General features: G+C 41.2%; 2 protein-coding genes across 3 annotated transcripts; one reads left to right on the top strand and one right to left on the bottom strand.

Moving 5' to 3' along the window:
- Positions 1-18,847, top strand: slc26a5 (solute carrier family 26 member 5). Of its 2 annotated transcripts, XM_075471931.1 has the most exons (18): positions 1-125; positions 1,161-1,421; positions 3,643-3,782; positions 4,031-4,141; positions 7,302-7,480; positions 7,722-7,886; positions 8,027-8,262; positions 8,823-8,970; positions 12,706-12,819; positions 12,955-13,032; positions 13,189-13,284; positions 14,817-14,923; positions 15,068-15,137; positions 15,235-15,327; positions 16,409-16,513; positions 16,786-16,992; positions 17,157-17,211; positions 17,938-18,847. In XM_075471931.1, exons 2-18 carry the CDS (start codon positions 1,264-1,266, stop codon positions 18,081-18,083), a joined length of 2,208 nt encoding a protein of 735 aa, XP_075328046.1. In that variant the 5' UTR covers positions 1-125; positions 1,161-1,263; the 3' UTR covers positions 18,084-18,847. The 2 variants fall into 2 exon arrangements, with proteins under 2 accessions (XP_075328046.1, XP_075328047.1); XM_075471932.1 differs by lacking the exons at positions 1-125; positions 1,161-1,421; positions 3,643-3,782; positions 4,031-4,141 and adding an exon at positions 7,132-7,221.
- Positions 18,820-25,493, bottom strand: psmc2 (proteasome 26S subunit, ATPase 2). Its single transcript, XM_075471934.1, has 12 exons — positions 25,314-25,493; positions 24,967-25,004; positions 24,767-24,848; positions 24,538-24,637; positions 24,137-24,268; positions 23,975-24,047; positions 23,704-23,799; positions 23,427-23,591; positions 23,229-23,316; positions 21,562-21,764; positions 19,975-20,071; positions 18,820-19,074 (listed from the first exon to the last, which is right to left on the bottom strand). Exons 1-12 carry the CDS (start codon positions 25,381-25,383, stop codon positions 18,917-18,919), a joined length of 1,302 nt encoding a protein of 433 aa, XP_075328049.1. The 5' UTR covers positions 25,384-25,493; the 3' UTR covers positions 18,820-18,916.
- Positions 25,494-25,522: the final 29 nt, after the last annotated feature.

The raw sequence follows: 25,522 nt of genomic DNA, 5'->3' as shown, positions 1-25,522 counted from the left end.
AGTTGCTACTGAATGCTTCAACGAGGACGTTGCCCTTGTTGAAGTTTAACTGAGAAGCCAGTTTTTTTTTTTTAAGTCACATTTCATCCTTCAGTCGACGGCATCCCCGCAGGAAGAAGACGGAGGTAAGAGACCTGCCCATGCTAGCATCTTTGTGTTAGCTTGAATACAAGAACAGTGAAGGCTGAGAAGAAGAAAAAAAACAAAACTCCTCCTGTCATTGTGAGAATAGCTTATGTACTGGAGTACAGGTCATCACCAGAAACACGAGCATTTCTGATTAAGCACGTGGTTTCCTCATATTTCAAATTAGTGGGGCTACTGTTTCAACCCTCATTAGACACCTCTTGTTTGTCAGCTAGCTCACAGAGAAAGGCAGAGAATGTAAAGGAAAAAAAAGCTCGAAGCTTTCGACTGTTGGTGTCCGAAGGAGTTGAAGGATTCCGAGAACTGGTGTGTTTTACAAAAGCTATGGAGTCCCTTCACACTGTGGTTAAAAACCCTACTTGCACACTAGAAGATGCTTCATAAACTGCATAAATAGCTAGCATCACAAATACCTGCTCTGGCAAATTAATGTTCAGCCTTTCCACATAGAGTCATTAAAAACGTTTTTTTTTTCTTTTAATTTTTTACTAATGCTTGTCAGTTGTAATATTGGAAATGAGAATTTGTTTTTTTTTTTAACTAGAACTCACACCATGAAGCCATACTTACCACAATGATCATAATTAGTGCGACTTTTTTCTCATTACGGTAATATACTACCATCATTTTGGTGTCTTTTTTTTTTTTTTTTTTTTTTTTTTTAACGCTTGAGGTCAACATCTTGCCGAACATGCATGGTGTTGTTTTCCACAGATAACAGTTTGCAAATACATGTACTTTGAATATGTAACATAAGAATATAACACTCTCTTTTCTTTCAGAGGAACCTACTCACTGTTGTCTATACTTATGGCAGACTTTATCCCTGTTGATTACATGTATTGCAACCAGTATGTTGACCAAAGATCAAATATTTGCTAAAAGAAACTCACCCATACAGAACAAAAGTCTCTCCTATCAGCACAGAAAATGAACACACCGGCCTAGTTGTTATCATTTCTCCCAACTCGTTGCAATAACATCATTCTTTTCTCCTCTCCTCTTGTTTCCAGGAGCAGCTAAAGGAATGGCGATCCAGTCGTGAGAGGGATAAATTACAGAGAAGACAGCAGTTCTTACTGAATTCAGTACACCGTTTTTTATTTCTTCCTCTCGATGGAACAAGAAGAAGCGGCCGCTTGTCGGGGTGGTGGCTCGCAGCTAGTGTTTGGGATTGAGCGCGAGGTCTACGATGAAGCTTTCATCAGAACGCAGCTTCTCCACCGCAAAGAGAATTCCACCACCCTCTGTCAGAGGCTGGCAGAGAAGTTCCAGTAAGTCCAGATCCTTTAAGGATCCTTTAAGGATCCTTTAAAGATCCTTTAAAGATCCTTTAAAGATCCATTAAAGATCCTTTAAAGATCCTTTGTCCTACTCTAATGCTGATCAACCAATGCAGTGAAGATATAACCCGACAAGTTAGTCATTCATTCATTCCTTCATTCATTAATTTCCATAGCCACTCTACCTGAGTCAGGCTTACAGGAAGAGCTAGTAAATGAATTTACTGATTATTTGTAAAAAAAAAAAATTCTGGTTAGTTGATGAGATGGGGACTCTCTGCCAAGACTCAAACTATATAAATAATTAACTCGGATGATGTTGATGTGTATCCACTCAACATCAAACTTTAATCATTTTTCTGCTTTAATCATTTTTAAGTAGGACCTTTTTTTTTTTTTCCTTAATTTTTTGGGGGGCTTTTTATGCCTTTAGTGGATAGGGCAGTTGGAGAGAGACAGGAAGCAGGGGGCAGAGAGAGGGGGAAGACATGCAGCAAAGGGCCGTCCGGTGCGAGACTCGAGCCGGGGCCAGCTGCAGCGAGGACTGTAGCCTCTGTACATGGGGCGGCTGCTTAACCCGCTACGCCACCGACCACCCCAAGTAGGACCTTTTTAAGTAGTAATCTTGCTAAGGAGACAGACTGGCAGACAAACAAATGAGCAAACAAATTGGACCAGTTACAAAACCTCCCTGGTAGAGATAAGGACAGTGAAAATATGCAGCCATACAATATACAAGATATGCATGGAAGCTGGAAGCTCTTAAACCTGTGGCCAAGTCGGCTGTCTGTTTGGATGTGAAGTGAAGCAACCTTTTTTTTTTTTTTTTTTTTTTTTTTTTTTTTTTTTTTTTTTTTTCCCTCCTTTTTATAACCTATAGAATGTCAGTTTGTGTAAAAATGCATTTCACAGCTTTTCAAGAGACTTTTTGACTTATTGTTATTGTTAAATTAACAGTCCGTGGACACTTGGTGAACAAACAGAATTTTGTACTGTGGAATCTTTGCCGAAATTCATTCGCAGCCAGACTGTCTTGTTGTTTTGTCCTTTTTAAAGAGAAAGAGATGCTGAATTTGTTGGATGAATTTGGTAATATTTTGTAAACACCAGTTGATGTGAAATAACACAGCGTTGAAGGTTAAAGGTTGGGTCATTAATACACGCTGCTGTTTGGGTGCTGTTTTTCTGTGGAAGCCCGTTTCCGCCACTTAATGAAAATAAATTTAGAAATACTATCTCATAATTATGAGATACTAAGTCAAAATTATGAGATCCTAAATTGAAATTATGAGATAGTATTTCTAAATTTATTTTTATTAAGTGGCGGAAACGGGCTTCCATAGTTTTCAGCTTGTGAGAGTTTAAAAAAAAAAAAAAAAAGGTGGTCCTGGAGACCACAGAAGAAGTTTTAAGTACTTCAGCAAGTGATTTTCTGTCTTACTGTGTCAGTAGAAAGCAAGACACAGCGCTGAACTTTATCGGTATGCAGTTGGGATCAAGTAAAGGCCAAGTTTAAATATGGTTGAAGTCTAGCCTTTGTGTACTAAGTATTCATGGACTGGGGTCACAGCGTAACAGATGTCACTGCTGGCGAGATCCCATCACAATCTGCGCTCTAACATTAGTTGGAACATTGAATAGTTTAAAGTTTAGCATTTAATTTCACTGAGAAAATTCTAAATGTATTTATCTATAAATGTAACCATGCTTTAACGGGAGGATCACAGTGCAAGTTGTGATGTTTATTGTGGCTCGAAGCTGGAGCTGTGGTTTTCTAAAAGGGTTTATTCAAAACGGGTTTTCTGTGCGTGGTGGCTAAAGTTGAATGGGAAGAATATCACTGCTTCGAGTTCAGCCCTGTAAAAGGCACTATGGTAGGTGGCATAGATGTGTCCCCATCATTGTTCAGTTTTCATGTGTGAAATGAATTTTTACAGCCCTCGCACAAAAAAAAAAGCATGAACCTATTTCATTCAGTGATTGTCAGCTTTTGGTTCGATTTGAGAGTGAACAAATATCTCTTGTCAGACTTTATCCACTGATATGTGCTTATCTTACGTGCTTACATTAAGTTGCAGGTGAGTCCAGCATGCATCGTATTGAGCCTCTAACCAACAATTGCCTTTTGTTGGGTCCCGACGAGCCTGGATTATTCGTTTTTTAAATTTGTTTTTCATTGCATATTGATACAAATGTTTGTCTCATTTCATAGATGTTCATCGAGCAGGGCCAAGGCTGTAGCTCTGAGTTTGCTGCCTATTCTAACATGGCTGCCATCCTACCCAGTCAAGCAGTACCTCTTTGCAGATGTGGTCTCGGGGCTCAGCACTGGAGTCGTGCAGCTCCCACAAGGTCGGTACCCTGCATTCTCTTAAGTGGCACCACACAAGCTAAGGCTAAGTCATCTGGAATGACACAAGTGTTAATAAGTGTGAAGGGGCCAGCTGCCAACTCCTGTGGGCCTGTTTTGGGCTTCACACTGTCTTTGTTTTGGGCTTCACACCGCCTTTGTTTTGATATGACTGTGGCTTTGAGGTTGTGATGCAAGCACTTTGCTCTGGGACTGTTGGTTTAAATCTCGCCTTTCTTCTACCCCACAGGGCTAGCCTATGCAATGCTTGCTGCTGTGCCTCCAGTTTATGGTCTGTACTCCTCATTCTACCCCGTCCTACTGTACACCTTCTTTGGCACATCCAGGCACATTTCAGTGGGTAAGACCTCGTTTTTTTTTCGGATCATAAATCTATTTGCAAAGGCTACGACTGGTAGCACCATTTAGTCATGCCACAAGACAAAAAAACAAAACAAAAGAATAAAACCATAAACGCCATATAGGATAAAGATTCAATTTTGCTTAGATTTTAGAGTATGTCCCTATGTGTGTTGTTCTACAGGATTTTAAACCTGGGTGTACATGACAGAAAGTTTACATTTTGCAGCCGATGGTTCCTTAAGTTCAAATTCAAGGTCGACTTTATTCACAGAGCGCATTCAAAAACGACAAATGTTCCCAAAGGGCTGAAAAGTCCACTAAAATTTACAACTAAAAACTACTAGTCAGCAATGTTCCCTCTAAGCTGCGCACCTGTGCAGTCGCGCACTGCTCGCACATGCTCAGTGCACAAGAAAATCTATGTAGCGCATAAAATAAAATTCACCATAAACGTATTAATTAATATCTAATACTAGACCTAATGTTTTTCTGTACCATTTTTCAATGTAACGCAGTGATTGACGGGTGGTCAGCCAATAAAACGATACGGTTTACTTACGTTATGCAGCCAATCATAGCATTGATAGTGCTAGCTAACCTGCCCATACGCGCCGTGCAGGTGAGCTAGCTAACAACAGTGCGGCGGAGTTAGGAGTTAAGAGACGCAACCCCTTATCATGGCGAAACGAACGGGCAGCGACACATCCCTTCACCAAGCCAAAGTAAAAAAAATAAATGCGGTTCTTTTAGGATGGCTGTCTGAGTCTGTGCAAATAGAAGAACAAGCGGTGAAACTGGTTGAGATTCTTTCTTTTTCGAGTGAGAAAGGTCGACTCTGCAAAACATGCAGGCTGCAAGCATGACTCTTCCCATGGCCAAAGCATGACTCTCACATATAACATTTAACAAAGTACACATCTCATGAACAACAAGATTTTTGTCTTTTTCATTTTAAGTGGGCCAAATCGCTTATATTAAAAGTAAACTAATGAAAATTGCTGCTGTGATTTTGTTCTTTTAATAAGCCATGTAACTTGTATGATCCAAGGTTTTGAACAGGTGTGATACTGGTGTGTGGCCACAGCGTGCACATCTGATGTTGCTCACAGTGGTTCTCAGTGTGCTCAGGGAGCTTGTGTGTATGCCCAGACACGTGAAAAATTAGAGGGAACATTGCTAGTCAGTGGTTTTCACCCATGCGGGAATTGATACTATCTTTTGGGTTGGCTCTCATGCTGGTTTGGCATGCTTCCTTATCTAAATTGAAATTGTAAAGTAGTCTTCCTAGACAGCCGAGTTGCTCTCCAAAGCCAGCTCCAAGGATCACTGTCAGTGAACTGTCTCTCTCTCTCTCTCGCAGAATTGGGACATTTCAGTGACCGCACCCCGTGACACCTCATCATCCATTTATGCACTTCCTTATACTTGAAGCGATTCCAAGTTGGCTCAGATGTCAGCTGACTAATAGGCACGATAAAAGCGCCTCGAACATTTTGAAACTAAAGTGGATCAAAACAAAGCGGTGCACGCAACAGGAAGCAGCCGCCCTCATTGTAAACTGGCCTCTGCCCAAAGTTTCCCCATGAAGCCCCGTGATGTGGAAATAATACCTCTAGGTTGTGGAGGACAGTAAAAGTGAATAACCGGGCAGCTGTTCCAAGTGCTAGACACGATGGCCTTTTCACTCAGGAAATATATAGACTCAGCGTATTAACTTGAAGAGCGTGACCCCATCGTTCGACTGGACATCACATGCCGCTCCGAGGATGAGAATAAGTGAGGCTAAGGTGACGCACTCCTCCGTTTGGGTTTGTGCGACTGCCAGAGCTGATAAAGGCTGTATTGCTGATAAGGAGGATAAGCTGTCGGGCTGCGGAACACATGCAGACGTATCATGATGTGAAAAGGCAAACACTGAACATAACTTTAAGAAAACACGCACTAGGACAGTGATGCACATCAACACCAATGGTAATTCCCAGTAAGTTTGAAGTATGTAGTTTGTTCACATTTAAAAGAGTCGGTTTGTACGCACAAACGTTTCTGAACTTTAGGCCTACTGTAAAGGATTGGCATGTGTCTTTGAAGCCAAGTTACAGTGGAAATTATATCGGATACTAGTTATGGCCGTTGTTTGTGTGCATTGTTCTATGTTTTTTTTTTTTTTTTTTAGTTGGTTTTAGTAGTTTTTGGAAAAACTCGTCACTTCCTCAATCATCTGGAATCACTAGGTCTGATTGACTTCATGTTCAGTCATAGTAACGATGACGCCTATTTATTTCAAAGAAGGCTCGATGTGCATTAGGAAAGGGTGGAAACAACTTTGCGGGTTGCATGACGAAAGTCGCGTCTGATGAAAGTTGCGTCATTTCTGACGAAGAGCTTTCCCAATTTCCTCTTGTGGATGTCCACAGTTGTTGTTGTTTTTTTTGTTTCTGTTTTGAAGTAACCGATGACGTTTCTGATCAGGACAGCTACTTCTTTTACTGAATTATAACCACTAGCCATGTAGCCTATACTGCCGTCGTCTGGCAACACTTACACATCCTAGTTTACTTACTTCAAACCTGTCAATAGAAACTGTGCGATTAATTCCTCCTTTTTAGGCATTTTAAGAGACCTCTTCAGATTTGGTTCGCTAGTGAATGGAAACCCAGCTTTGTGTGGTCCAGGGTTAATTATGAAAAAAAAAAACGATGAAAGGCCCACACACTTACTACTTCATGCTGCAGAGAAATTTATGCCCCTGGTGTTATATAATCCCGTCCCTGTGTTATTGAGTTTGTTAATAGTTCTCCTGATCTAAATTAATGGTGGTCTTAAATTCAGTAATGTGACCTTCTCGTAGTCTGGTTGCTCTTTGCAGTCACTGCCAGCAACGAGTTCAAACTGGCTAAACTCTTTTTTTTTCCCACTGATGAGGTGGGGTGGGGGGCAATAAATAAACAGCAATGGGCTTTTCTGTTAATTTCTACTCGTAGACACTGTCAGAATGGCTGGTGGCTGTGGAAATGACTCTTACTGTAACTTCTGGCTGAGACTTAACTCGAGAATAACTCGGCTCCTCACACAGTTTAGGTGTAACTTAGATATAAGACCATTTAATTATGTAAGGTTTGACTGATAACTGGTTTGATGGTTGTGTTTGTGACCTGCAGGCACCTTTGCCGTAATAAGTCTGATGATTGGGGGCGTTGCTGTTCGGGAAGCCCCAGACTCCATGTTCCTGTACAGTGTCAATGGCTCCAACGTTTCTGTCGCCGTGGACGAGGTGGCTCGTGACGCCAGGCGGGTCCAGGTGGCCGTGGCGCTCACCACCATGGTGGGAATCATTCAGGTCAGTGAAAATCGAACGAGGCGGTCGGTTCTGCCTTTGACTCCCCCCAGAGTGACTGTTTGGTTTGAACATCTTGAGTACAGGAATACAACCTGATCCCATTTTCTCACGCTCACAAATGACTGTTTACACAAAGCAGTGGGTCGTCTGAAGCGCTGTTGATGTATCCGCTTGATACGAGTGTTTCTGTTTCAAGCAAAGCAATCCCTTCTCAGCTTTCACCTTTTACTTTCTTTTGTAGATTGTCTTCGGTATTCTCAGGTTTGGCTTTGTGGCAATCTATCTCACAGAGCCTCTGGTGCGAGGCTTTACTACGGCGGCATCTGTGCACGTCGTCATCTCCCAGCTCAAGTACTTACTTGGGGTGAAAACGCAGCGTTTCTCTGGGCCCCTGTCTGCCATTTATGTGAGTTGAAATGGCTCCGAAGGAAGCTCCCCATTTTTGGGATTCATGTCTCATGTCATGCAGATTTGGATGGAGGTTATGCTTTGCCAAAAAACAACAAATGAATCACTTGCATTGCCATCATCCCTGTGTCACAACAGAGTGTCAAAGCAGTCCTCGGTGAGATCACCACAACAAACGTAACCACTCTGCCCCTTGGCCTTTCGTGCATCGTGTTCCTGTACGTTGTCAAAGTCCTCAACGAACGGTACAAGAAGAAGCTGCCCATTCCCATTCCTGGAGAGATTATCGTGGTTATTGTGTCAACCAGCGTCTCTTATGGTTTGTCCTTGTCAGATGACTACAAGGTGGACGTGGTTGGGAATATACCAACAGGGTAAGTTGTAAGCTGTTGAAATTTATTTATTTATTTATTTTTTTTATAGACTTTCTTTATTGGAAGCAATTTCACAGGTAGTAGTATAAATAGTACAAGACGCATACATCAAACACATGAATACGGAAAATGACAAAGTAAACTAGAAAATTTAAATAAATGTTAAAAAAAACTAAAAACAACAGCAATGAAAAAAGAAAATGAATAAAATATAAATAAATAAATATATGGGGGGCTCAGTTGTCGCAGTCAGGCAGAGATGTCAAAGATTCAATATAGTTTAAGAGAGGTCTCCAAGTCTTTTCAAAAGGACCTAAGGAACCATTGAGGGAAAATCTGAGCTTTTCAAGTTTAATGGACAGTAGCACCTCTTTCATAGGCTGTTGAAATTTACTTGGTCTCTTTATTGTGTTGTAAAAAAAATTACAATTTGATATATTGTGATTTATCTCTTATTCTCAACATCTAGTGTAAAAGAGACTATTATAACATCTCAGCTGAAAATAAATATTGACACAGTGGGACAGATGAGCTGCATGTGTTTTCTCTTGTGTTCTCAGGCTCAGCCCCCCTGCAGTCCCAGAGCTCTCTCTGTTACCCAGTTTGATCACGGACTCATTTGCCGTAGCGATTGTGGGATTCTCAATGGGCATCTCACTCGCCAAGATCTTTGCCCTGAAACACGGCTACAGCGTGGAAGGCAACCAGGTGAGTGTGGCCGTACGAGGAGCTGGCACAGTGAACTCAAGCACGAATTGACATATTTCCATGCTCTTAGAGACCAAGCAGTCAGATGACAAGGACAGGAAAATAAGTTAAAAAAAAAAACCCAAAAATGTTCAAAATGAATACAAAAATCCCCCCTGATGAGTTGGCTTTTAGATTTAACGGCGCTCAGCCCTTAGCCACACCTTTCGTTCCATCAGGAAGGAAAAGCTTGCGGCAGTGACACAAACTAAGGAACAAAACTGAATAACGGAACAGAACATTGGTTAATATTTGACCAATGTGGGACTGGAGCCATCATAAAGCACTTGACAAACAAGTTGATTCAAAACTGAATTGGCCCATCAGTGCTGTCATCAACCAGCAATCATTGACTTGCCAGAGTTGGCAGAGCCAACGATCAAACACAAGGAAAGCGCTTAGAAAAAAAACACTCGTCTGACTCATAAGAGAATAAAGGAACACTGAGTGGATGGAAGGATGACACATTTGTCTGGGAAAACATGAATGTTTCCTAACTGTTTTCCAAACTCAAATAATTATGTATTCATCCTTCTTCTGTCAACTCCTGAAAAATGCCAGTTTAAAGTATTTATTTTTTTTATTTTAGTTTACTTTTATTTATCATTGAAATTAAATTGGAAAATAAATATTTTATTTATCTCAAAGTGAATTTCTATTGTTTCATTTAAAAATTATTATTTTTTTTATTTTTATTTTAAGCAATCATTACAAGCTTTCATTATGGACAGTTATGGTTGCTGGCAGGTACGGAAGCCCTAAACGGCCATAGGTACATACATTTTATTCCATCCGTTTTCCCGTGATAACGAGATAATTAATTTGAGATCTCGAGAAAACAATGATCGTTTTATCGAGATAACGAGTTAATTCACCGATGAATGAAAGGGGGGTAAAAATGGGTACACCTTTGCCAGAAATGCATATAAACACATATAAACAGGGGCGGACAGGGGAGAAAAAGTGGCCTCAAACGACATGATTATCTCGAGAAAACCATCAGAAATTTTTCAAATCTGGAGACTGCATCCATCTTTCCTATACGTTCTATGGATGTTTATGTGCTCTGGAGCAGGAAACCCCATCGCTGTGAAAGAGTGGATGGGTCACAGTGAGCTTCGCGCCTTAAAAGCTTTTGGGGCTGTGTTGATGGATGGGTCCAGTGGATACTGGGAATAAACATGGATAAAAGAAACCATGCCAGAAATAACGGTGGATTTATTGAAGAGACCAAAAATATGTGAGACCCAAAGTACAATGGCTTTCGTCCTTATGTTGAGGGGAAATGACAGGAAAGCACGCACAATCGGTTAGTTTACAGCAGCTTCTGGAGAGTGCTGTGCATCACATTTATTTTAGTGAACTTCACTTCTCAGAGTTACACCCTTCTGGCCAATATTGCCAGTATTTTGGCCTTCAAAGTCGAGCATAGATGTTTACTATTGAAATTTGATGAATATTTTTGTAAACTTGTTTGCACTCAAATGAAATATCAACTAACGGATCTGGAAATTTTATTCTGAAGAAGTGGGGGGGGTTTTAGAATGGCAGATGGCTTGCGGTCAAAAAAAGAAGGGGAAAAATAAGAGCTGCGTGAACTGCTATCAGTGAACGCTTCAAGCGTTATTCAACACGGCAGGGCTGGCATCTGAAAAGGGCCCGGGCACTTTGATCACTGAGGGCCCAGCGCGCGCATATACATATACACACACACTTGTGTCTAATTATCATTAATCCTCCATTTAATCCTTGTAAGGTGTTCATGTTTTTGTTACATAGAAGATATTCTGGCCCAGTGAACCTGGGACTAAAGGAGTGGGAAAAAGCTGCTGTGCACTCTCATGTTCCCTTCATCCTGCTTGTGAAGTTCTGGGTATCTTTGTTTTTGAGGATAAGAGATAGAGAGAGGAGGATAACTAACTTTATTTTCCAGATGATGAGCCCTGGCCAGTGAATCTCATTGTGAAAAAAGTATTTATAGCATTTCCCTCAGAAAAACCTGAAAATGGGTGCCACAGACCCAAGCCAGGGATAAGCAAAGCAATATTTCACCAACACACACAACACTGTATAGAAAAGGAGCACCAGCACCACACACACACACACACTGTTGTATGTTCTAAGTCTTACTGAATCAAATTAAACATGTAGTAATAATTTCCTGGGTTCAGTTATTTTATTTATTGCTCAAAATTGCTCCAGTCCACAGAGACTGTCAGTGAGCTTACTGAATGGAATTTTAACCCCCGCCCCCCAGGCATAAACTGTAATGCAGACTGATCAAAAGAGCCTAAGATAGTGCTTATGTCTGTGTATTTTTTTTTCTCTCGGACACGTCATTTTTTTTCACCTCAGCAAAACCAAAAAAATAAATCAAGTGGGTATTTTTGACTGATTTGAGAGCGTGGGGACGACAACTTCAGTTTTAGTTTCAGGCAACCCATGGGAAAAACGCCGACTTGGTGAATAGCTAATCTAGGTAGTTCTAGAGGGCACTAGCAGAATTTAAACACACATTGACCTTGTGACAGCTCAAGACAAAATGGAAGATTTATATATGCTTGCGCAACATTACAAGATAATGCATGAAAATATACCAAATGGGTATGTTTGTGACTGATTTGATGAAGTCAGGATGACAACTTGGTCTCGGTTTTAAACTTTCAGGCAATGGGAAACGCTGAAGCGCCCAATAGCTACACTGCATTGGCTAGCGGGTGTGTTGAGATGAATTCTAACCTCAATCTCTCCCTGCTGGGTCACGTCTCCTATCTCCGTCTCCTCCTCCTCTGGTTCCCCAGCTGGAACCATCTCCTCCGCCTCCTCCTGTTCATTCTCCACCACCTGTGCGCTCGTTGATGATGTACCGGCGGCCCCACTGCTGCCCCAACCTGAGGTCGAGCAGCCAGGTTCCGCATCTCCCACGGCCCCACTAACCAAACCTGAGCTCGAGCTTGTGCTTTTAAAAAACATATCGGTGAATTTAGCACGTTTTACTGCGTCGTCTTTTAGTTTTAGTTTTCTCTTTTCTTTAAGTTTGTCATGGCCACTCTTTTGTTTCTCCATTTCGCGTCCTCTTTCCACCAGAGCTTTAGCCGAATATAGCCAAGTGAAGTCAGCTAAACTTCAAGAGACTTGGGTCAAGTGGGCCTGTAGGGAGGGGCGGGCCTTTGACAACGTTAGGCATTCTCACTGGACTAGCGCTCTGTGCGCCAGGAGAAACATCCAATGGGCTCCGACGTGTCATTTTTTTTTTTTTACCGTCGCAGTCAATAAAAAATATAATATATATATGTATATTTTATTTACGGCCCTCGGAGGGCCCGGAGGGCCCAAATCGCGGGAGGGATAGCCAGTCCAGCCCTGCAACACGGTGACTCTCTCTGCCAGAAGCGGAACAAGTGAACAAAAACTGCTCTGCAGGTGTAACTTTGTCGGCCTTTTCAGAAGCGCACAATTAAAGAAAAGAGGAAATGGGTTTCCATGTAGTCGAGCATATCTGCACGCAGGCTGATACTTGAGTGTGAAAGCAAAGGGGAAATGGGTTTCCTCTTTGTAATCTGTGCGGAGGATTTAAAAAACTCTGATTTCCTTCGCCGTGCGTTGAACACGTCGACTTTCACGTGTGTCTAAAAAGCTGCAGATCGGCCTCAATTGTTTCCTTCTGTCAAATTGCTTTTCCTGTGCTGCTTGCAGGAGCTGATCGCCCTTGGCCTGTGCAACTTCATCAGCTCTTTCTTCCAAACCTTTGCCATCACTTGCTCCATGTCAAGGAGCCTGGTGCAGGAGAGCACTGGGGGAAAAACACAGGTGACGCACAGCTCCACTTCAGGAGTACCCAGCCTCACTATCTCACTCGACTAAATTGGTGCTGTAAAACCATAATCGCAAAAGGACGGGTGATAATCTTTACTTAGTAATCTCTCTTTGTGTGTGTGTGTTCAGATCGCTGGGCTCCTGGCATCTCTCGTGGTGCTGCTGGTGGTGGTTGCCATCGGTTTCGTCTTTGAGCCGCTCCCTCAGGTGGGTGAAGTGGCGTTAACGATGCAGAGCGTCCGGCTTCCTGCTGGCAGCTCTTAAGTTGAACACATTTGTCTCCCCCCCCCCCCCTTTTCAGATTGTTAGAAAGACGACGGCTCCACTGATGTTGTTTTTATGCGTTCCTTTTATGTTCTGCAGACAGCGCTGGCAGCCATCATCATGGTCAACTTGCTGGGGATGTTCAAGCAGTTCAGAGATATTCCCAGTCTGTGGAGGATCAGCAAGATCGAATTGGTCAGTTGCCGGATTGCATTTGAATTCAAAAATGTTATTTGGCTTTTAGTTAGGCCTGATTGCCAATATGTTACTTACTTGCATATCTTTTTCTTTTTAAAATTTAAAAAAAATATATATTTTTAATGGACAGGATAGTTGAAGAGAGACAGGAAGCAGGGGCAGAGAGAGGGGGAATGACATGCAGCAAAGGGCCGTCCGATACGGGGCCAGTTGCAGTGAGGACTGTAGCCGTGGCCTCTGTACATGGGGTGCCTGCTTAACCCACTACGCCACATCAACATATCTTTTAGTCAGAAAACTGAGCAAATCGCGTTGAACTTTACCAGTTACTTTTGCACTAGTTGTGAGAATGCTTTAAGGCATTCTCACTATTAAGTCCCTGTTTCTCTTTATTATTATTCCGCCAGTATTGGGCACCTAACTACTCCTGCATACTTTCAGCTATTTCTATAATTTTGGGATCAAAACGTTCAGCCCTTTCAACAAATTCATGCTGTCATGCTTTTGGTGTTTTTAACTTTTACACTTTTTAAGATATTCAACTTTTATTCAAATTTTCCCGTCATTCAAATGAATGGAAACTGCTTTCAGCTCTTCCAAATCATCTTCCTCTTTCCAACCTAACTACTTCTGCATGCTTTCAGCTAGAGACACCATTCAAACTTTAAATGGGTCACAAGACATTATAAGACTGACCTATAAACAAGGTCGTATTTATTACACTCTATTCTCAGATGCATCGTTTAAGGTTTAAATGTCTAAAATACAAAATATTGCATCAAACTTCACATAAATCTTATCAAATCTTCAGTTTTAGTTGTACAACATTCAATGTTCAAGTATGTCAAATATGAGGACTAAACATTCAAGAACTCACATGTTTAACTGTTCATGTGAACAGTGTTTCAATAACACTTACGGTAGGTAACCGTTATCGTTCAAAATATAAATCAGAAACCTATCAAAACCATGTGCAAATACAATAGCAGTACACACCGAGTTTGTTCAGAGGTATCAAAGAAGCGTGCTTAATTACTCTTACAATAGCGGCCGACTAATGAGAGAGAAACTGCACCAAATATTACCCTCTGAGCTGCTTTAAACTTACAGTTGAAATGAAATAAATTCCTTCAATTAGTTCAAATGCATAAACTGGTGATGGCTAACTAATTGGAGATTTTGGTAGGAAGACGGTGGTGATGTATATATTTTCCAAGTGACAGCAGCATCTAGGAAAAAGAAACGCGAGAAGCTTTGAAGATACCAAGGGGCAGCATTGGTACCAGTGGTACCACTCGGGGCTGTGACACACACCCCAACCCCAAACTGGAAGAGCCAACGGATCCCAGAAACATCAGAGCTCAAGCTCCCAAAGTGCCTTTCCATTACAGAGCCTCCCACTACATGCCGGTCCATCACAGGTTTTGTTCCCAGTCATTGGCGGAAGGGAGACTCGGTCTTTAAGTATTATTGCATGGCTGTCAGGTTTCACCTTGCTGTATTTTTGTTTCGTCTCTTTTCTGTCTCAGGCCATCTGGCTGGTAGCCTTTGTCGCGTCCGTGCTGTTAGGTCTGGATTACGGCCTCCTTGTTGCCCTCGCGTTTGCCTTACTATCAGTCATCTACAGGACACAGAGGTACCGGTAATGGGCAGCTGCCCGTCTACTGTCATATCAATAAATAATAGCTTTTTAATAGCAGGTTTGAAAGTCTCTTCCTAACAAAAAGGATTTAATGCAAAAGTTTGTTTCTTTATTTTAAGCTTTCTTCTTGTTTTTCAGCCCCCAAATTTCCCTTCTTGGCCACGTTCCCAACACAGGGCTGTACTATGATGTGGACGAGTATGAAGAGGTAAGTGCGAGGGGGGGGGAATACAACGTGTTCAGTGTAAAGCCAGGACAAACGACTGTTGCCCGGAGCTCGTTTTGATTTTGTGATTTCTTCCCAGGCATCTGAATACGACGGGATTAAGATTTTCCACTCCAATTCCTCAGTCTACTTTGCCAACAGTGATCTTTATGTGAACGCCCTCAAGGAAAAGGTGATTGCAGATTTGTGTCGTTAAAAAAATCTTTCTCTGTTTTTGACTGCTTTAAAACAAGTTGGGATACAATACAGCCAACTCTGCAAAGGACTCTTTTTTTTTAATTTATTTATTTTTTGTTTATTTAAATGTATTTATTTAGTAGGGCTGGGCAACGATTAAAATGTTTAATCTAATTAATCACATGATTTCCCTGATTAATCACGATTAATCGCATTTGTACGCAAAATCCAAAAATAAATTCAAAAGTAGTGTTTAGCTTTTAGCATTTAGTTTTATTGTAAATGTACTGCCATATGAATGAAAGTACCATAACATTTGTTGTGCAAACACACTTTTAACATCAGCGTTTTTATGTAGAAGCCTCGCTCCACTGTCTGTTTCCTTGAATGACTTGCTGCTATCAGTTGTGTGTTTTGCCTTTAAGTGATATTTTAGACTGGAACTACTACGGTGAGAAGACAATTCAACTTGGCAGTGTTTACAGGTGACTTTGGTTCTGTCGACTCCGCCGTCTGGAAGAACTTCAAAATGAAAATGGCCGAGTAAAAGTTCCGTACCCTTCTCCATGTTTGGTGGATCCGCCGATTACTTTCTTTTCCGGTTCCGCAGCAGACAGCAACAGACTTTTACAAAATAAAAGCCTGTGAGCGACAGACTTTTACAATAATAAAACAAATGATAAAACAGGGGTGGTTTGTGGCGTAGTGGGGCGTAGTTGAGCAGCCGCCCTATGTACAGAGGCCACAGTCCTCGCTGCAGCTGGCCCCGGTTCGAGCCCTGCATCAGACGGCCCTGTGCTGCGTGTCGTTCCCCCTCTCTCTGCCCCCTGCTTCCTGTTGCTCTGAACTTTTCTATCCATTAAAGGCACAAAAGCCCCCCAAAATGTTTGTTTTAAAAAAAATATAGATATTTTTTTAAATGTTAAAAAAATGCGTTAATGCGCGATAAAATATTTATCGGCGTTAAATAATTGATGGGTCAATACGATAATAACGAGTTAACTTGCCCAGCCCTATTATTTAGTTATTTATTTTCAGGAACCCACTAATGTAACCTCTGATAATCTTTTTCGAAGACTGGCGTAAACCCTGCGCAGTTACAAGCAACCCGGAAAGCCAAAAAAAAGCAGAAGCAAAAGGCGAACAGTAACCACAACTCTCCGCTGAAGGTTTGCGCTAAGGTGAGTCTTCCTATTCCTCTCTACTCTTCCCCAGTCGATTTGCAGCCTGTTAACACCGTTTTCTTTTCTTTTCTTTTTTTTTTTTGTTTGTCGATGACAAAGAATACAAGCAAAGTCTGAAGAAGAACTGTGTTGTGTCCCGCCCATTAATACTTGTATTAAGAATAAACTGGAAGGCTTATGCACGCCTGAAGCCTGTACTTGTAGATTATAGAAGTTATGAAAGATATAAAGCTTCCATACGTTGAAGCGTTTCTCTGATTTTGTTTCAGTACGAGGATGAGACTGTCACCCATGAGGTTTTGCCTCAGAGCCACGAGGTGCAGGAGCAGAGGAACGGCCAGTTGGAGGACAAACGCAGCGAGTCCAACTCCGAGGAGGCCATCTTCCTCGAGCCTCTCGGCGCCGTGCACTCCATCATCCTGGACTGGACAAATGCCAGCTTCATCGACTCTGTGGGAGCCAAAGCCGTTAAACAGGTTTTTTATTCTTTTTTTTTTTTTTTTCCCCATTTTTCTTGGGTGGGAATTATTTTCTATACTTTAGTGTCTTTCCTATTTGTGCTACAGTGCCAGTTTAGGAGACTTTTTTTTTTTCTTTTTTTGTTAGAAATGAATTTCAAAAGCGTTTTTTGTTCCAACAGGTTATCAGAGAATATGCAGAAGTGGATGTTCGGGTGGTCATAGCTGGCTGCAACAGTAAGTATCGCATCATGGAGACTATTTTTATTAGTTCTGAAAACGGCTACAGGCATGTGCTCAGATTAAAGACACTTCTCTTCTGAAATGTATAAGAGAAGCCTTGTTAGATTTGACATCTTCCCAACAAATGTCATGAAGACTTCTCAAGCCTCAGTCCAGTGGTTCCAATAAAAAAAGAAAAAATCTGTACCTATTCAAAAGTAGTCATACATATGTAAGGCTGCTGTTCTGGTGTAGTATTTGTGGCTTCTGGTAAATTTAAATGGTGCATTTAAAAAATAAAGAAATGTGGAACATTTGTTAAATTAGAAGTACCTGGATTACTCCTGAATTCGACAGTTTAAAAAAAAAAAAAAAAAAAAAAATTTATTGCCATTACAACAGTTTGCATTTAAGGAGTTGAATGAATGACTCAGTTACTTTGCAATAAAGCCTTCTTCTGAGTCTAAATTCAAACATATGTTTGAATGTGGAGAAACCAGTACCCCATTCAAAGAAAAGAATACTTTTTTTTCTTTTTTTTAAAAGTCATTACTTCCACCGGCTGTATGGACAGATGCGTCAGACTCTTAGAAGTATCAGGCCTCGGGATGCAGCAGAGGGAGACCTAGGATAGGATTAGCTCGTGTATACTGTCTTATGCAATTCACTTCACCACAATTCTGTAGTGTAAGCGTTGTTTTTCTTATCTGCTCTAATCTTACTCCTTGCTGTTTCCCCAAGGAAGCCTGGTGGCTGAGCTGGACACCTTACAGTTCTTCACTGGGAACATGACCACAGACATGGTTTTCCCCACTGTCCACGATGCTGTACTGCACTGTCGACACTCGAATTCCAGCCCGCCTGCCGCTCCAGATGAAATGACCTGACCGCAAAGGACACCCGTAAACAAGGACAATCGCAGGACAAACATTCTGACCTGCACAGCAGATCTGGGGGACGCCACCGGCTGATCTCCAGCGTCCCAGCAGAAAAAACTGAACAATCATTCATATTGAACAGGAATTTCTGTTTTCTTTTTCTTTCGAAGAGTCTTATCGACCTCATAACATTAGAAATGTCCAAACCAGATAGGGAGTATGGGTATTCTGAGACTGGCATTTATTTTTTTTTTTTTTTTAATTCTAAAGACTGAGTTTCCAGCTGACATTCCTTTTGTGCTTTACTGTTTTCTGTCTTCAGAGCAGTCCACACTAAGATGGGTTTATTGAAAGTTGCACTTTTATTGTCTTTTCGTAGCTCACGTTCTCGCTGCTCTGTTCAAGATGTCGTCTAAATGACGCCAGAATCCTTTCTGGGAGTCCAGTTTGTGGTCTTGACGTATAAGGAACCGATAATCTAATCATTACGCTGTTAACTAATGTTACAGAGAAATTGTATGACATGTTGTATTTTTAGCTGGTTCTATGTAATTGTATGTTTAAATCAAAGCAGATCATATTTGTTACTGCACCGCTCTTTGAGTTCAACATTTTCTGTCTGGACATTTTTTTTTTTTTTGTAATTTCTTTTTAAAAGAAGAAATAGTTGTGCTGTTACTGAATAACACAAGATGCCTTTCGAGTTAACCATGTGGTTATTTTAAAAAACTCATTGAGACTTAAATGTGGAATAAACTTTATTTTCAAGTGAATTAGTGACAACAAAGAACATTTGACTGTTTCTTTTGACAGGGAAATCAAACACTTTCACACACACACACTCAGTTGTAGGTCATGTATCTGGGGGTGGCGCTGAACTTGGCGTAGGATTTGATGACCTTGTTTACTGCCTCCAGGAAGTCTTTCTCTGTGGCGATCTTTCTACGAGCTCTGATGGCAAACATGCCCGCCTCGGTGCACACACTGCGGATCTCGGCACCTGACAGGAAACGCAAAACAAAAATACATTTTACATCCAATTCTGCTTGAAAGCAGGGGCCTGTTCAACATAGCCACCCCATCTGTTCCCAGGCTTCCACAAGCCTCACAATACAACCAAAGCTTTTTGACTTTGTTGGCACTCCATGACTATTTGCAAATTATGATCCTGAGCATAAATAAGAAATTTAAAATAGAATTTATAGCTAAAGTCAAGATAGCCTGACAGAAGAAATTAAAATCAGCCATCAAGTTGGTTTACATACGAACATCTGGCTTAATTTTCCATAAGATCCAGGTTCTAAAGCAATTTCTATAGAGAATTAAATTTTTAGCATCTTCAATAGATTTTCCTGTTTAGTCTTATATGGTCAATTAGAAACAGAAATTACAAGCTTTAAGTGCTTTGATCTGTCTGATTTAAGCAAGTCTTCCTCCAGAGTTTCTCATCAGGGAAATTTTAAACTGTCTAAACTTTACACCGACTTATTTTTAACTCCACTTTTTCCAAGAGAACTAACGGCCCAGAGTTATAGCTGAAGATCCCAGACTGAGCTCCAAATCCTGCACTGTAGTAAAAGCTTTGGCTTCAAAAGATTAATAGCTTTTGTTTGATAGCAACAGCATGGTGTTACACTGCACCCTTGTGGCCACAGATTGGCACTGCACTATTCGAAATAGGACTGAAAACAAAAATGCATGTTTCCCAACAAAGTGGGAGTCGGTGTACAAATAACTGCACATATGACACAATGCCCATGTGATTCTGGAATGACCACAGAAGCAAGGGAAAACTACGGTAAGATAAAGCTGCAGAAAAGGGTGATCAATAAGAGAACAGAGGAAAGGAGAGATATGAGATCTGGTGAGTTTAGACAGACTGCTGCTGAGGGAGTCTTACCGGTGCTGTTGGGACAGAGGCGAGCCAGAAGCTCAAAGCGAATATCTCTCTCCACACTCATGGAGCGTGCATGGATCTTAAATATGTGGGTGCGACCCTGCGATACATAAACGGGAATGAATGAAACGGCAGCAGAGAAATACAGAATACAAACATCAGTGTTTCCCATACATTGAGGAAACTATGGCGGCCCGCCATAGTTTCCTTTTGGCCGCCATAGTTTCTGAATCCCAAACAGCGATTTTTTTTTTTTTTTTTTTTTTTTTTTTTGGAAACACAGCGATTTCCTCGAAAACCAACCAATATGACTATACAACAGGTGAATTATTAATTAAACATGTCCTAAAGTCTGCAGTGTCAGAGTTTTTAAGTTTAGTGGCAAAAAAGGTTATTTCGCTGACGCTGTCGGGGCGATTGACACAGTGGGTGCGCGTGCACAAAGGTCAGCTGTAATCATCGTGATTTTGTTGACAAACATATTTTTTTGACCTATTTATATTATGAAAAATAATGTGAAATTTGAGCAATGACGGGTACACTAGTATGTTGTCCGGTATGTTGCTTAAAAAAAATAGTAAGCTCAATAGTTTTGCATGTGTGTTTCAACCGTCCCGACTAGGCGGAGCGGGGTGAAGTTGGTTTTATATTCGACATTCGCCTATTTTCCGGCTTTGTAATTGTAATAGCGTCACGAAAACCGCACCAATTAGCCTCAGGATGGTATTAATATTTACAGAAAACTAAGACTAACATACCACAGGCTTTATCAACTCACCAAAGTAAGCCTGAAAGATCAGAATAACCGCGCCGAATATACTTCTAAGTGAACTACGGCAGCCGGAGCGCTTGGGGACCGTCGCAAAAGTGCAACGCCTTTTTTTGTTCTCACTGGATATTCAACCAATGCAGACCAAACCACTTCTGATGGGTTTGTGAACTCACTATAAAGCTTTCACAGCCTTTTAGTTTCAAGAAAAATCATTTTCTCAGTGTGCATAGTTAATTCCATTTTAGATTTTTATTTTGTAATAGCTCTCTTGTTTTTAAAGATATCAAAACCAAACCACTTCTGATATGTTCATGAACTCATTGTGTACTTCCCACACCCTTTATTATCAAGGACAACCTTTTCAAGTTTCTCAAAAAGGCATAAGTCCTCACTGTATATGATCCATTCATATTTTTCATGAAGTTTAGTTTTAACCTGTAAATATTTTCTATTACAATTGTTATCATTGGGTTTTAATGACAAGATGAGGTTTCCTCATAAGCCCACAAGGGTTTCTGACATCTCCAGCACACATTCCTTTTTTTTTAATTTGTTGTGTTTTATTGTGTATGTGTTATATTTGAATGAATGTGTGCAAATCAATCAAATCAAATAAAATCTGCAGTCGCACAAATTTACGCCGCATGAATTTACCCCCCCCCCCCCCCCCCCCCATAGTTTCCAAAAATTCTGTGGGAAACACTGAACATTCAAGTAGACACGAGAGGGTGCAATCGGTTTAATGGCCAATCGTGCAAAGGGGTTTTTTTATGACCGATTCATGAGAACGTGGGTCGTTTCAACGAGTACAAACTCACCTCCAGGTCAGGCAGGCTGAACTCAATCTTCCTGTCCAGACGTCCCGGTCTCATCAAGGCCGGGTCCAGCGTGTCCGGCCTGTTGGTGGCCATCAGAACTTTGATGTTGCCTCGAGGGTCAAAGCCGTCCAGCTGATTGATCAGCTCCAGCATGGTCCTCTGGACCTCATTGTCTCCGCCGGCACCGTCATCAAAACGGGCACCTGGAAAAGTTCAAACAACCTTTTTTTTTTTTAAAATGATAATAAAACTTTTTGCATTCACTAACAAGATTAGAGACAAATATTGTGCCACTAAAACTAAAATCTGTGAAATAAAGGTTCAAATTAATTAAGAAATGACAGACGAGCAAAAAGAAAAGGATTTTCAGTGTCTTCACTCACTAACTTGATTGTATTTAGACAATTTTTAACAATCTAGAGTTTGATTCCAGCAAGATGTCCTCCAATTTTCCTCCATGTGATGTTCCACGCAGGCAGGCCAGTCAAGCACACACATGCTCGTGTATGAGGTCTGGGATTGTGCTGCTAAAATAACCACTGACCTTCTAAGACGTGGCCTTAATGTCAGCATATATCTCTGGCCTCTGCATAAATGGCACCCGCCATGGACACTGATGCATGCCCACACTATCACAGAACCTGGGGTTGATACCAACCTGGATGGTCTTCCTCATCTTTTGGCAGGCATCGGTTTTATTTTTCTTCCGCCCTAAAAGCAGCTATAGTGTGGACTCATCTGACCATAGAACACGGGTCCTCTATCATCATGTCCATTTTAGAAAAGCTGGTGCCCAGCAAAACTCAGTGGCATTTCTGCATGTAGGTAATACATGGCTTTCTCCTTGCGCAATACAGTTTCAGATTACATTTCTGAATGCAACCGCAGACTGTTGACTTATCATGGTTTTGGTTTTTAAGAGTTCATGTGGCTGTCCTGATCACGGTGCCAGATGCAGTGTGGCCTGAGGGCTTTAAGGTCTCTCACACACACACACACACACACACACACACACACACACACACACACACACACACACACGCACACACACACACGTGGCTTTTATGGACCGACGTGTCACCAGACTCCCTGAATCTTTCGACAACTTTATCTATTTTAAATAAAAATATTGTTTTAAAACCATTTTTATTTATTTATTTGAGTAACAACAATATGGAGTTGGGCACAAAATGGTGACCCATCCATGCTTGGAAAAACTACGCCTGTACCCTGACACTGTCACCTTTCCCCGGTTCATTCGCATATTGTTCAATCGTCCAGAATGGTTATGCTTGTATAATCAATACAGCCATTGTTCTCTGCTTGTCCCACAACGTTTCCAGTGTGGTACTTGCAAAAAAAATGTTTTCATTCGTTTCAATATTCCAAATACATTTAAGCTCGTTGTTGAAGGCACAGAAAATCATTTCTTTCAGATTCGTGTCTCTTAAAACGATTCGCACAAATAACCGATTGAAGTTTCTGGTGTCTTTTGAAAAACTTCTCATCTTCTCCAAGAATCAAGTTTATAAATAACGTATGTGGTCCTGTTGTACAAAATATGCACCACCAATCAATAACTACCACAAATATCTAAATCGTCTCAATATTACCCTCGCCTGAGCACTACTTTTAAGACACATAATGAACAGTGGAGCAAGCCTTACCCCCAATGGCATCAATTTCATCAAAGAAGATCAGACAGGCCTTCTTAGTCCTGGCCATCTCAAACAGCTCACGCACCATCCTGGCTCCCTGTAAACAAAGACATAAAATCCAGGAAAAAAAAAAAAAAAGAGTGAACGTTAAAGATAAACGGCAGACACGGTCTAAACTCCGGCTGATCCTTTCACCGGTGTGCTCACCTCTCCAACATATTTCTGCACCAGCTCGGATCCGATGACTCTGATGAAGCAGGCGTCTGTTCGGTTGGCCACAGCACGAGCACACAGGGTCTTTCCGGTGCCAGGGGGGCCGAACAGCAGCACGCCTTTAGGCGGCTCGATACCCAGATTGACAAATCTCTCAGGCTGGTGAAAATAAGATAAAGGGACCCGTCAAGGTGGATTCTCTCTTTGAAGGCAGAGAATATGAGCTCCTTAAGTAACTGGGTTTGACGTTGGAGCACTTGTGAACACTCACGTGGAGCAGAGGGGTTTCGACCACTTCTCTCAGCTTCTCAATCTGCTCCTTACATCCACCAACATCACTGTACGTCACATCAGGCTTCTCCTCCACCTAAAGAACAACATGTGGAGCACAACATCATTACCATGCAAGTCGACAGATGGATGACAATCTTACTTATAAAATAACTGTAAAGTCAAAACTTCTTCTCATTAATATGTCTTTACACCTATTTTATTTTCAAGTGCAACTAATTCAAACATGCCATAGCTCCCCACATTCCTACCTGCATCATGGTGACAGTGGGATCAATCTTTGGAGGCAGAGGAATGTGGATCTGATACTTGTTCCTATCAACTCTGGAGGAACAAAAATGACCCCAAATTTAGCAGACCGTGTTAAAAGGTATTTAGGTGACACATTTAAATGACTAAATAATCTGCCTCACCCAACTCTCATGCCCTCCTCAATGTCAGTTGGAGCCACCTGGTCGCTCAGGTCCACCACAAACTTGGCAAACTGTTTGACGTTGATGATATATTTGGGATCTTCAGAGTCTGCATTGATGATCTTTGTGCATCTGTTGAGATAATAGTGAAAGTGCCCAATGATTGAATGGTAAACGGGCAACTCATTGCAGAGTTTAGTCTGTAAACCACAATAGACTTGGCACTATTTCAAGAATGGATGGATTATAACATATACAAGGTATTCACAATACTTTTATTTAAATACTAAAAGGCTTTAAAATATAATGGGATCCACCTGAAAGGGGAAACAGTTGGTATTAGGAAGCAAAGCAGTCACTGCTACAATACCGACTCAAAAACAAAGGACTGCTTGCTTTACCTTGCAACCTGTAATGGCTGTTCACTCTGCAGAGTTTGCTTGTCTGCAGCCAAATCCCAAAGTGCTGGTGGAGCCAGGCCTGTGTCTGACTCTTTAATGCCTGTTAGTTAAAAAACAAACAAAAAAACATAGCAGCTTAACTATCTAAAGCCAGTGGTTTACTATGAAAATTAAACACATTTGCCACTGCACTATTGTTTAAAAGTGTTTTTCTGGTTAAACCACCGACCTGTCAGCTCGTTGATCTTTTTAAGAAGCTGCTGAATGTCATCTTCGACTTGTTTGATCTGTCTGGAGTAGGTGCTTTGACCCTGGCAATACAAAGGAAGGACCAAAGTCGATCATCTCCGAAGTAAATGCAATGTTACAATTTCAAACAGAATCACCCAAGTATCCCAAATATGCACGTTTTTGGGGGGTAATGCTTACGTATGTTTTCAGCAGAGCGATGTCCCCTTCATCCAAAGCTGGAATAAAAAATAAAAACATGTATGAGTTTGCATGCCGCCAGTGTCGCAGGGCCGCTAGCATTGTTAATAAACTAACGAGGTAAACACTCGGTGTTGGAATATTTATTTCTACTTTTGTTCACACCAAACATATTAAAGTTATATTTAAAAAATGACAGGTATTATAACAAAGCGATATTATATTGCAAAAGTTTTTTTTTTTTTTGGTGAAGAGCTGAGCTAATGTTAGCCAACAGCAGGCTAGCTAATGTCGACGTTGTCTTTCAACAGCGAACAATGTTTTTAAAAAGGATATTTCAGGTAAACCTCTAATGGGTGCATCTTCCTTTTCCTCTTCCTTTATCTTCCTTTGATCGTCTCCCAAATAGTCCGGCATCTTTAATGTGCGAACCAACTGTTTTGGGACGAAGAAATTGCGATGCCTCAGCAGCTAAATTGTACAATTACACAGCAGCTTTGGGTTTCCGCCACTATGCGCCACATACCGGAAATATAAGTCGGAATTGTATCGACAA

Source organism: Odontesthes bonariensis, chromosome 8, assembly GCF_027942865.1.
Source record: "Odontesthes bonariensis isolate fOdoBon6 chromosome 8, fOdoBon6.hap1, whole genome shotgun sequence".
Lineage (NCBI taxonomy): Eukaryota > Metazoa > Chordata > Actinopteri > Atheriniformes > Atherinopsidae > Odontesthes > Odontesthes bonariensis.
Note: the sequence above shows the minus strand (reverse complement) of the source record. Positions and strands in the feature narration are given on the sequence as shown.